At 52.3% G+C, this 11,619-nt stretch overlaps 2 protein-coding genes across 2 annotated transcripts in view; one reads left to right on the top strand and one right to left on the bottom strand.

Annotated features, from left to right (window-relative positions):
- The window catches only part of LOC119410560 (serrate RNA effector molecule homolog), an 11,742-nt gene extending 7,874 nt beyond the window's left edge, over positions 1 to 3,868 (top strand). Inside the window, exons 10-20 of the mRNA XM_037677450.1 lie at positions 277 to 338; positions 504 to 582; positions 656 to 820; positions 1,126 to 1,296; positions 1,372 to 1,525; positions 1,602 to 1,714; positions 1,809 to 1,889; positions 1,967 to 2,117; positions 2,205 to 2,306; positions 2,904 to 3,015; positions 3,735 to 3,868. Coding sequence (XP_037533378.1) covers positions 277 to 338; positions 504 to 582; positions 656 to 820; positions 1,126 to 1,296; positions 1,372 to 1,525; positions 1,602 to 1,714; positions 1,809 to 1,889; positions 1,967 to 2,117; positions 2,205 to 2,306; positions 2,904 to 3,015; positions 3,735 to 3,810 — 1,266 coding nt within the window. The 3' untranslated portion in view covers positions 3,811 to 3,868. The remainder of the gene's footprint in view (positions 1 to 276; positions 339 to 503; positions 583 to 655; positions 821 to 1,125; positions 1,297 to 1,371; positions 1,526 to 1,601; positions 1,715 to 1,808; positions 1,890 to 1,966; positions 2,118 to 2,204; positions 2,307 to 2,903; positions 3,016 to 3,734) is intronic.
- Positions 3,869 to 6,180: 2,312 nt separating this feature from the next.
- Positions 6,181 to 11,619, bottom strand: part of camta2 (calmodulin binding transcription activator 2) — a 25,319-nt gene continuing 19,880 nt past the window's right edge. The window contains exons 15-27 of the mRNA XM_037683573.1: positions 11,059 to 11,240; positions 9,621 to 9,802; positions 9,321 to 9,399; positions 8,943 to 9,207; positions 8,650 to 8,865; positions 8,365 to 8,573; positions 7,936 to 8,117; positions 7,629 to 7,806; positions 7,118 to 7,189; positions 7,017 to 7,037; positions 6,534 to 6,727; positions 6,352 to 6,426; positions 6,181 to 6,280 (exon numbers count right to left, since the gene is read on the bottom strand). Coding sequence (XP_037539501.1) covers positions 6,226 to 6,280; positions 6,352 to 6,426; positions 6,534 to 6,727; positions 7,017 to 7,037; positions 7,118 to 7,189; positions 7,629 to 7,806; positions 7,936 to 8,117; positions 8,365 to 8,573; positions 8,650 to 8,865; positions 8,943 to 9,207; positions 9,321 to 9,399; positions 9,621 to 9,802; positions 11,059 to 11,240 — 1,910 coding nt within the window. The 3' untranslated portion in view covers positions 6,181 to 6,225. The remainder of the gene's footprint in view (positions 6,281 to 6,351; positions 6,427 to 6,533; positions 6,728 to 7,016; positions 7,038 to 7,117; positions 7,190 to 7,628; positions 7,807 to 7,935; positions 8,118 to 8,364; positions 8,574 to 8,649; positions 8,866 to 8,942; positions 9,208 to 9,320; positions 9,400 to 9,620; positions 9,803 to 11,058; positions 11,241 to 11,619) is intronic.

Below are 11,619 nucleotides of genomic sequence, written 5' to 3'. Positions count from 1 at the left end.
ATGGTACAGAACATCTGGACCTTGTTGTGGTCCATGGTACAGAACATCTGGACCTTGTTCTGGTCCATGGTACAGAAGCACACACGCAAGGCCCGATCTGTTGTAGGATTGTGGACCAATCAGAACCATCAGGTTTCTAATCCAGAACTAGTCTTATTTATTTACGTAAGTTTAACTAATGGGTCCGGTTGATGTGGAGACCACATTCTGAGGTTCTGGTTCTGGAGTCCAGCTGTAGTTTAGAACCCTCATCCTGACCCGCTTCTGTCTGTTCAGTTGTGTCGCAGGTACCCGGGCTTCCTGCGGGTGGCGCTGTCGGACCCTCAGGCTGAGCGGAGGTACGTGTTGTTATTCATATCAGTAGAGCTGCGTGTCTGTCTGAACCGGGCCTGAGCAGGTTCTGTGTGTCTGAACCGGGCCTGAGCAGGTTCTGTGTGTCTGAACCGGGCCTGAGCAGGTTCTGTGTGTCTGAACCGGGCCTGAGCAGGTTCTGTGTGTTTCAGCTTCTTCAGGCGGTGCTGGGTGACATTCGACCGCAGCATCAACATCAAGGAGACCTGCTGGAGCCTTCAGAACATCAGGGTGAGCACACGGCGCCACGATCAGAACCGACGGACAGGAAGAGTCCACTTAATGTGTCTCCCTGTCCTCTCAGCTCAGAGACTGCGAGCTGTCCCCGGTGGTCAACAGAGACCTGTGTCGGCGCGTCCGCAGCGTCAACGGACTCACCCACCACAAGCCCGTGGTGAGGAACGACATCCGCCTGTCGGCCCGGCTCGTCCACAGTCTGGACCAGAAGGGGGCGCTGTGGGCCGGGCAGGTACGGACCGGTCCAACACCAAGTCCTGAGTCACCTGTCGGCTTCACGAAGACGCTCAGAAAACACGAGTCCTTTATCGTCACCTGTGTGTGTGTGTGTGTGTGTGTGTGTGTGTGTGTGTGTGCGTGCGTGCGTGCGTGTGTGTGTGCGTGCGTGCATGTGCGTGTGTGCGTGCGTGTGTGTGTGCGTGTGTGTGTGTGCGTGTGTGTGTGTGTGTGCGTGTGTGTGCGTGCGTGCGTGTGTGCGTGTGTGCGTGCGTGTGTGCGTGCGTGTGTGTGTGCGTGCGTGTGTGTGCGCGCACTCAGATGGAGACCAACCCGGTCCTGAAGAACATCACAGACTACCTGATCGAAGAGGTGAGCGCTGAGGAGGAGGAGCTTATCGGGGCCTCGGGGAGGAGTGGTGAAGATCCAGGAGACCCCAAAAACCCCGCCTCCTCTGAGGTTCCCGTGGAGACAGACGAGAAGCTGCTGAAGGTGGGCGGAGCCGGGGTTTTTGTCCTCGTGATGGTTTCAGCCGAGTGTGTGTGAGCTGGTTGCGTGTGTGTCCAGGTGTTGGACCGGCTGCTGCTGTACCTGCGGCTCGTTCACTCCGTAGATTATTACAACTTCTGTGAGTATCCTGCCGAGGACGAGATGCCTCACCGCTGCGGGCTCATCCACGTCCGAGGACCCCTACCTGTGGCCAAGATCACCCCCACTGAGGGTCAGGACACACACACACAGTCAGGTGAGGTGAGTAAAGGTGGTGCTGAAGCTGTTGCTGTGCTCTGATTGGTCAGTGAGTGAACACCTGAGGATGTGTGAGGAACGTCTGGCTCCTCTGCTCTCACCGTCAGAGAAACTGAGTGAAGACGAAGCTGTTCGCCTCGGGAAGAAAGACCCAGAACAGGAGGTCTGTCTGTTAGGCTCCTCCCTCTTCCTGTTTCCACAGGTACCACTTTTGCCTTCCTGTCCATCTGTAAGCTCCTCCCTCTTCCTGTTTCCAGGTGGAGAAGTTCCTGTCGACCAACACTCAGGAGCTCAGTAAAGACAAGTGGCTCTGTCCTCTGAGCGGGAAGAAGTTCAAGGTGAGTTTAGCCCCTCCCCTCTGGTGTCGACTCTTTCTTGGTTACCATGGTAACAAGGCTTGTTTGTTGTCCTTCAGGCTCCAGAGTTTGTGCGTAAACACATCCTGAACAAACACGGCGAGAAGGTCGCCGTCGTCAGACAGGAAGTGGAGTTCTTTAACAACTTCCTGTTGGATGCCAAGAGACCCACTCTACCTGAAAACAAGCCCCTCCCCCCTCCAGCACAAGGTAACATCCTGCTGATCAAACATTCAGAAGTCACCAGGAGTCCTCACTAAGATCTAACAGACCCTCCAACGTCTCGTCTAATTTCAGCCACGCTTCCTGGTATGACATCATTTCCTCCTCCACTGCCACAGCAGCAAAGCCTTCTGGGATATCCTCCAGGAGTCAGACCTCCCATGCACGCCTTCCCAGGTGAGTTCACATAAATGGGTGGGTAGCAGTTTGTCTTTTGATGATTTCTATTGTTTTCAAAGCAGGACTTTGTCTGAATCTTTAACAGAAACTCCAGATGATCAATAATCCAGATGATCAGTAATTCAGATGATCAGTAACCCAGATGATCAATAATCCAGATGATCAGTAATTCAGATGATCAGTAACCCAGATGATCAATAATCTAGATGTTTAGACAGTTGTTAAAGTGTTTCATGTATTTTCAACGTAGAAGAGTTGTTCTTAAGACACTCAATCCCCACCTGCTCCCGGGTGCTCACAGAGCTGCCCACTGCTGCACCTGGCCGTATCTCAGGTGTGATCTCAGGTGTGATCTCAGGTGTGATCTCAGGTGTGATCTCAGGTGTGATCTCAGGTGTGCAGGTTCAGTGCAGAGGTGACAGCACATGGACTTTCTTCTTCTTTCTTTGAACCAGTTTAAATGTCGTGCGTTAATTATTTCTGTGTGTAAAATCTGATCAAAACTTTTATAAACGACTCGTTACACGAGCGTCACGTTTTAAAGACTCCACTTCCTGTGAGCTCTGACCTCTGACCTCACCTGCTGTGTTCCAGGTGTCGTACCTCACCCCCCACCTGGACAGTTTGGGGCGGGCCGCGGGACCTTCGACAGCTTCAGAGGAGGAGGAGGAGGAGGAGGGTTTCCTGGGAAGCAGAGGAACAGCAGGTAAACTGATGAAGGTGGACTTCTCCTCCATGAGAGGTGAAGACTTCTGCTCTGACCCAGCTGGGACATTAAACCGGCCTCTGGGTTCTGCCTGGACCCGTTCTCATCACCAGGTCTGGGCAGAACTTGATTCTCCCAGCAGGCTTCATCTGTCATGTGATTGGTCAGAAGTTTGTGGGCGTGTTCATCAATGTGGGAAAGAGCTCTGAGCTGAACGACTCTTCAAACTAAATTAGTCAAAACCTCCTGGAGGTCGTGCACACATCGTGCACGGAGGAGTCTGTCTGCTGAACGTGTGGCGCGCTCTTCATCTTAGATTAGTGGCCAAACGGTGGATGCAGGGACAAGTGGACGCAGGGACAAGTGGACGCAGGGACAAGTGGAGACTGGCAGGAAGAAACCCTGCGGTGACGTGCACTGCAGGGGGCGGGGCTTCCCAGGAGCTCTGCGCCTCGTGGACGAAGAAAAGTTTGAAACCCAACGTCCTGCAACCACGTGACCACCCGTCCACTGTTCGGCTTCACATGGAGCACGTCAGTGACACTGCAGGGGGCGGGGCTTCCTGATAACACATGGGCGGGGCTTCCTGTAGATCAGTGGGGGTCCTCTTTGAGTAGAAACATGTCCCTGCTGCAACAGATGTCTTCACTTTCCTCTGAGCCAATCAGCTGATGACGTTAACGAGCTCTACCTGTGTGTGTGTGTGTGTGTGTGTGCAGGACCATGCGAGGAGACCCCCGCTCCATCATCGAGTACAGAGACCTGGACGCTCCAGAAGACCTCGACTTTTTCTAAAACACTCGCATCTTTTTTTATTATTTTTTATTCCACATTTTGTCAGTTAGTGTGTGTCTGTGTGAGTGTGTGTGTCTGTATGAGTGTGTGTGTCTGTCTCTGAGTGTGTGTCTGTGTGATTCTGTGTGTGTTTCTGAGTGTGTGTGTGTGATCTGGCCCGTCATCATTTATTAGTAATAATTATCTGATCAACGTTTTTCTAATAAAGCTCCTCAGATGTTCAGAGACTGAAGCTTCTTCTCAGAATTTTTCTTCAGGTTCTGGTTCCACATCGAGCCCACAGGAACCAGAACTCGGAGCTTCAGTGGGTTTCTGCAGAACAGAACTTGTGTTCAGAATCCAGACTGAGCCTCCGGTTCTGGTCACACCAACAGAACCCGATGTCTAAAGCTTCGGTTCCATCGATGAGCGCGACTCGTCTCCTCGGTTCTTCTCAGGTGGAGGTGATCTTCCACAGTGATGGGCGTCGCTGCTCTGTGGGCGGGGTATCAATGCAAAGTGGGCGGGGTCATAACAGGTCATCGTGTTGGAGCCGCTCCTCGTGTTCTGATCCAAAAATCGTCCTGTAATCAGATTGAGTTGATCTGATCCCGGCGCTGCTCATCAGTCCAGTGTGGCCTCGCTGCATCATCTCTGAGCTCATTTCCTGTGGCGCCGTCCGTCGACAGGAAGTGGAGGTTCTGCTGTAGTTCTGCTGGCCAATCAACGACTGCCGTCTGTTTACATCAGAACCGGCCCCTCGGAGCAGCCCGCTTGGGACCACGAACAAGGTGGTCCCATAAACCGGGCTGAGTGTGGTGGTACCTGCGGTGGGTGGACCTTGTGCTGTATGGGGCGGAGCCAGAGTTGACACGAAGCACCGTAAAGGTCCAACATTTAGACATGAAGGATCAGAGTCCAGTGCAGGTTTACACACTTCAGGGACCGCAGCAGAACCGAGGGTCCAGTAGAGCAGAACTTCTTCAAAGAGCGATGCAGGGGTGGGGTCATCAGGAACCTGAGGGTTTTATACGACCAGCATGTGAGAGAACTGGGCTCAAACGGACTGAAGACAGCTGCTGAGAAGGACGGCCCGGTCCACCCAGACATCTGATTGTCCGCAGAGTCCTCTGTGCTGTTGGACCGAGGCACGTTTCAAGAACCGGTCCAGGTCTTAGAAAGAACACGAGGATCTGACGACGTCTGATGCCCATGAACCAGATGTGTTGAGATGGGACGGCAGCCGGCTTCAAGGAACTGACCCGTTTCTGTTCGAGGCTCGTTCTGTGACTTCATGTATTTATGGAACGGGTCCTGAACGGGTCCGCACAGGTAGTCGGTTAAAATCTTCACCTGCCGGGAGTCGAGCTTCTTTATGGAGCAAACGTTAGTGAACGAGAAGTTTTCTACGTTCAGTTTTCAGCCTGTACTCGGTCCTTTTTCTGCGCCAGCGTCTGGACGGTGGTCTCATTTAACCAAGGCTGAAGTGGGAGGAGTCAGGATACAGAGGCATGTAGCTCCTCACAACATGGCCGCTGATGAATCTCGCCTCAGGCCGTTCAGTTCTTTCAAACTGCAGGAAGTTTAAAACCAACACCCGTTAAACATCTTGTTTATTTTTGGAGAACAAACGTTTTCAGAAGCAGAAGAAAATACAAAGTCGTGCAAATCATCACGGCAACAAAACAACCTGCAGGAGGAGGAGTCATGCTGGTTACCATGGAAACGGCTCAAAGAGCAGCCGGATAAGACTTCAGACAGTTCATGCTGTAATAAATAAAAACATCAGAATATATAGATTTATCTACGAGTTCCTAAAGGATTTAAATAAATTTATTCTTTAATTTACAGAAAAACTTCGCTCAGGAGTCGCAGCCGAACCCCCAACTAAGACTTGTTCCACCAACCGCAGGGGATTATGGGTAAGAACGAGCTGACCTTTGACCCCTCCTGTCAGACAAGGCCCCTCAAACAGAAACAAGAAGTTGTGTAATGAGTTGTCTGAAGGTAAACAGACTTAAATCTGTTCAGGTAACTGGACCACGGTCAAAGGTCAGTTTACCTTCAGGTTGGTTTAAACCTTCAGGTTGGTTTAAACCTTCAGGTAAACAGGTAAACAAACCTGAAGGCAAACGTTACACCCGTGTTATGTTGTCATTTGTTTATAAATAAAGTTTTTGTTTGACACTGAAATGCGTGAAGACGATGATGAGCGAAAACGAGCGTGATCAAACTTCCTGTGAGGCGGCGCTCAGGACAGCGCAGTGCCTGTAAGACTGAGCTGAGGGTCAGACGCTCGTGAGCAGAGCTCTTCAGCTGCAGACGCAGCTACATTCAGCCTGGAGACACTGATGGACACACAGGAAGGAGGGGGTAAGGCATGTCTCTGTCCATCGTCCTTCAGTGGTTCCTGCAGTCCTCCAGCACAGAAGAAGACTATGTGGTCAGTCCCCTTCGCTCCAGCTCCCTCGTCTGTTTCAGCTCTTTAATCCTGCAGAAGAAGAACACGTGAAACCACAGAAGAAGAAGAAGTGGGACGTCGTCACGACGTCGTGCTCTCACCGGTGTCTGCAGCGCCGGAGGAACCTCATGATCTTCCTCGCTGCCTGATCCTGCTTCTTGGTCAGGAACGACCCCCTGATGGAAGAAACGGACCGTCAGGACCAGAACTCTGGGACTGGTTTTACTGAGGTGTGACCAGGTAAAACCTCAGGCTGGACGGTGTCCTGAGCCCCAGGTCTTACTTGATCTTGGGGTTGTGGGAGGCGGCCCCCCTGGGCGCCTGCTTCAGCCTCTCGTACTCCTTGTAGCTGCGGTAGTACTGCTGGATGAGGACGGCCGCCCGCCGGCTCTGCTGGAAACGCTTCTGCTCGTAGTACGACCGGAACTTGGACTGGATCAAGATGGCCGCCTGGGTCATCTTTTTGTAGAGAGCGTACTAAAAAAAAAAAAGGTGGGGGTGGGGTCACACTGTTAAGAGTGTGGGTCACTCGTGATGACCTTCGACCTGTTCTCATTTCACCTGAACTCTCAATCCTCATGTCTGAGTTTAAGACGAGAAAATCTGATGTTTACTGAGACAAACTGATGTTGATGTTTCAACACTGAACACACGCACGTACGCGCACACACACGCACGCACACACACACGCACACACACACACACGCACACACACGTACGGGGAGCACTGACTACACATCACTACATCTACTGTCAGCTGGATTACCTTGAGAGCTATCCATGTTAGCTACCCAGAGAGAGAAACAGCAGGTTAGTTCAGTTAGTTAGCTCTCACACACACGCACGCACACGCACACATGAACACACCTGTTTGTACTTCCTGTAGCATCTTTGGATGACCGCTGCAGCCATGTCCTGCTGCTCCTTCAGCCTCCGACCCTGAACACACAGTTACACCTCAGGTTGACCACCAGGTGGCAGCGTTGTCGTGTATGAGGACACTGATGTCCTGCTGTCCCAATGCTGTCCCTCCTCCATCTCCCTAAACCCGGCTTTTTTCTTTGAATCTTGTCTCCAAACCAAACAAAATACTTGTTTCAGTTTTTTAGACAGATGTATTATTTTATAACTCCTTCAAAACTGCAACGGTTGAATCTGAACTTGGACTTAACCGTTGGTTGGATGAACAGATAATTGAACCGTGGATGACTGGTGGGTTTGATGGACAGAAGACCAAAACGTTGGTTGGTTGGACAGAAGACTAAACCGTTGGTTGGACCGAAGACCAAACCAATGGTTGGTGGACAAAAGACCAAATTGTTGGTTGGGTGGTTGAACAGAAAAGTTGGTTGGACGAAGCGTGTGGTCACATGATTACCTTGTACCTCCTGAAGGCATTCTGGATGATCCTCGCGGCCTCGTACAGCTCCCTCTGCTCGCCATCCGTCAGCGTCAACAGTGCGAAGTCCCTCTCCATCTTCCCATTGGCTGATGCGGTCAGGAACTCCGCCCATGCTGCAGATGAAGGGGGGCGGAGCCTCTGAAGAGCCAGAGCACTGAGGGGTGAGGGGGGGCACAACCGCCTGCAACAGAAAACACTAACATGGACCTGTCCAAACCTGAAGTGTTGCCTGCTGGGTGACCCTGAGGTCCACAGGTGGTCCTGGTCTTAGACTAGGTCTTACCTGGGCGGGGAGTGTGTGTGGGAGTCAACGGTTTCCAGGTAAGCAGCCAGCCAGGTGTCCTGGAGGGAGGGATTTTCCCTCCTCTCCCTGAGCGGAGACTCCGCCCCTCTGGAGAAGTCCTCCTGTTTGATTCGCTCTGGGGTCGCCTCAATGATTTGCTCTGCCAGTGTCGCCATGTCAACCTGAGGATGGGAGGGTAACCATGGTAACCATGAGTTGTATGGTTCTGTGCAAAAGTCGTAGTCCAGTCCTCACCACTTTATGAACTAAACAAACTGTAATCTCTGAAATAAGCTGTAGAAATACCTACACACATGTGGGAGATAAACTCCGCCCACTCACAGAGCAGATGAATGAACACTAACAGGTGACATCACAGAAACATGTGACCCATTTCCATGACAACAGGCATGTTGTTAGTGTCAGTACCTGCAGAACCTCCTCCTCCAGGTACTCCTCCTCGCCTTCGTTCTCAGCGTTCTCGCTGTATCTCAGCAGCTGCTCCTCCAGCGTGACCGTGGCCGTGTGCTGTCTCCGCCCCCCCGCTGTATGGACGTGTGTGTAAGTGTGAGCAGGAGAGGTGTTCTCGCAGTCCATCAGGTAGAAGGAGGAGTCTCTGGAGCCACCGGCGTTCAAACCTGCGACAGAGATCACAGATCTTCCATGATGATCCTCAGACAGCGCCGACTCCATCAGAAATCAATAAACAATTACCTGTGATTACAGCTGAGTTTGGCTCCTCCCCCCACACCGACACCAAAGGAAGGGAGGGTGGGGAGGGCGGGTACTCAGGCAATGAGGAAGAGGAAGAAAGAGACGACGGAGAGGAGGGGGACGTGTCCATGGGAGCAGGGCCACTGTAGTAGGCGGAGCTTGGAGAGGGAGAGGAGGGGTCACTGGGGGAGGGGAGGCTGCTGGAGGAGCTGAGACCTGGAGGGGGAGAGAGGGAAGGTTAGAGCCAATCAGAGAGCAGGACTGAGGACCTGTGACAGCAGCAGGTGCGTTACCTGTGTCAGGGCTGGTGGACAGAGGAGACAGCGGCGGCTGTGGAGTGTCTGTTGGAGGCGTGTCCGCTGGAGGCGTGTCCCTGGACGTAGCGTGTGTGCGCTGCATGTGCAGCATCTCCAGCGCTGTGGCGAGGCGGGTGTGTCCTCGAGAGCGGGCAACGGCGAGAGGCAGACGGCCCAGAGAGTCGGGAATCCCCAGAGCCAGACTGTTCCAGCTGTACAGGAGCTCTGCTGCCCTCTGGTGGCCCAGAGCGCACGCCCACATCTGCAGCGTGCACGCACGTGCAGGCACGGACGCACACAGACACACACACTGTTAGACTGATGGTAACCATGACGACACAGTGCAGCCTCCGCAGCAGTCAGGTGTGTTTTTACCAGAGGAGTGCAGGAGAAGTGGTCAACGTTCAGAGGATCAACTTCCTGTTCCAGGTCCAAACTGTCACCGTTTACAGTCCTGCACACAAACAAACAAACAAACAAACAAACAAACAAAAAACAGAGTCAACACACCTGACAGGCAATCATTTCACTTACTTCACTTTTCTCATTTCAGTTCTCGTATATCACTCAATTCTTCATTTCACTATTCTCGATTCTGCTGAAGTGACTGGGATCAGGTGTGTGTGTGTGTGTGTTTACCTCCAGTGGATCAGGTGTGTGTGTGTGTGTGTTTACCTCCAGTGGATCAGGGTGTGGATCAGGTGTGTGTATCCTTGTGCAGCAGCCAGGTGGAGCAGAGTCATCCCGCGGTGTCGGGCTGAGTGATGAAGCCTCTCTCCTCTTCCTCCTCCCCATCTTGCTCCTCTCATCATCCTCTCACAAACTCCCACAATCCTCCTCTCAAACCACTGAGAGGGCTGAGACACACACAGACACACACACACACACACACACACAAATTAAAAGTATATCTGCAGTCTTTGTTTTCTGAAAGCAGATCAATGATGTCATCATTTTTAGGTGACCTCTGACCTCCTGCAGGGCCAAAACTCCTTTCAGTTTTTACACATGTACCCCCCCCCCCCCCCCCGTGGGGCAGGGGTACATGTGGAGAAAGTCAGCGGGCCACGTGAACACTCGACACCTCTGCCCAGCTGCCACTCATCCATCCCGCTCTTCGACAGCTGCGGCACTAACATGAGCCCTGGTAGCAGCACCGACACACTGAGGCCACGCCCCCTCATCCACCCCCCACCCCCGACAGCTGCGGCGTACACACATCGAGGACGAGGACCCTCTGGGTTCTCCCAGTCAGGTCTGAATTTTCACTGTAGCAGCCAATCAGACGTGCAGAACCCATCGCCATGGTAACTAACAAACAGCAGCCAGGTGTGTAACCACGGTTACACCTTGATGTGTGGTTGTCAACAGCTGCGCTCATCGCTCCCTCTGCTTCAGACTGACAAGCTGCCGATTCTTTCTGATCTGTAATCAATAATCAAACAAGTCTGTAGTTTTATAATTAAATGTAGGAGGAGCTCTTTAAACACCTCAAGGTGCTTTCTAAACGTTCAGGTCACTTCTTCATGAATCAGGTTGTTGTTGTTTACTGTGCGTCATATTTTGATTTCTAGTTTGTCTTTAAATGTTGTTTAAACTCTGATCTGGTCTGAAGAACCCCTGAACCTTCAGTAACTCTGTTCTGGTCTGGGCTCAATCTGGACTCTGCTCTGATGGACTTCAGTGGGTCACAGGTAAACCTGCAGTTTCAGGATGACCGTGGTGTGCACCCTGACCGTCTGAAGACAACAGGTCTGGAGCAGCATAATTGTTCAGCTCAGGTCAAGTGTCTCCGTCACTGCCGGTCTATTTTAACTCCAGGACTCCATCTGCCAAGTTCCCATGACATCAGAGGGCCGGGCAGAGGCTCAGCAGATCACACTGCACATTCATGAGTCCTCCTGAGGCCGGCTCAGAGTCCAACTGCAGCAGAGACCCCCGAGGTCTGCCTGAACAGGGTCTGGTTCTCCCCAGCAGGAGGTCTGACCTCCTGCAAGAGGTCAAAGGTCAAACCCCTGCCAGTTCACGTCTGCTGGAGGTGAACACAACCAAAAACAAAGTCCACACTCTCAGAGGACAAAGACAGGAAGTAAAAAGGTTTCAGCCGTCTCACCTGTTCCTGGTCCTCAGGTAGAGGAGGAAGGGGAGGGGGCGTGGCCAGCTGGTTGCCGTGCTGCTGCTGTTGTTGATGTTGTTGTTGTTGTTGTTGTTGTTGGTTGTTGCGAGCTGCCATTTCTACCATCCTGCGCTCCATCTGCTCCAACCGCTCCAGGATGGACATCCTGAACTGATTATCTGCAGGTCGACAGCAGGTGTGAGACACAAAGCCCCGCCCACTCCAGCTCCAGGTGAGTGTGTAACCAGGTACACAAACTCCAGTTAGTGTGTCTCCTTCAGGCTGCTGCTCCAAATGAACAGATTAAAACCTGAACAGATCAAAGCTGAGCTGCACAAACTCCTCCTACATTACCCACAATGCACCTGCGCAGCGTCAGAGCTGAGCCTCCCTCTGTGATAAGCTTCAACCACAGAAGGTCGTCAGAGATCTGACCCTGGAGACAAAAACCAAACCTTCAGCCAATCAGCTGCTCATCATTCATCCAGAATCACTCAGAGGCTCAGCTCTGACACACACACACACACACACACACACACACACACACACACACACACA

This window comes from Nematolebias whitei, chromosome 1 (assembly GCF_014905685.2).
Source record: "Nematolebias whitei isolate Nwh7 chromosome 1, NemWhi1, whole genome shotgun sequence".
NCBI lineage: Eukaryota > Metazoa > Chordata > Actinopteri > Cyprinodontiformes > Rivulidae > Nematolebias > Nematolebias whitei.
Note: the sequence above shows the minus strand (reverse complement) of the source record. Positions and strands in the feature narration are given on the sequence as shown.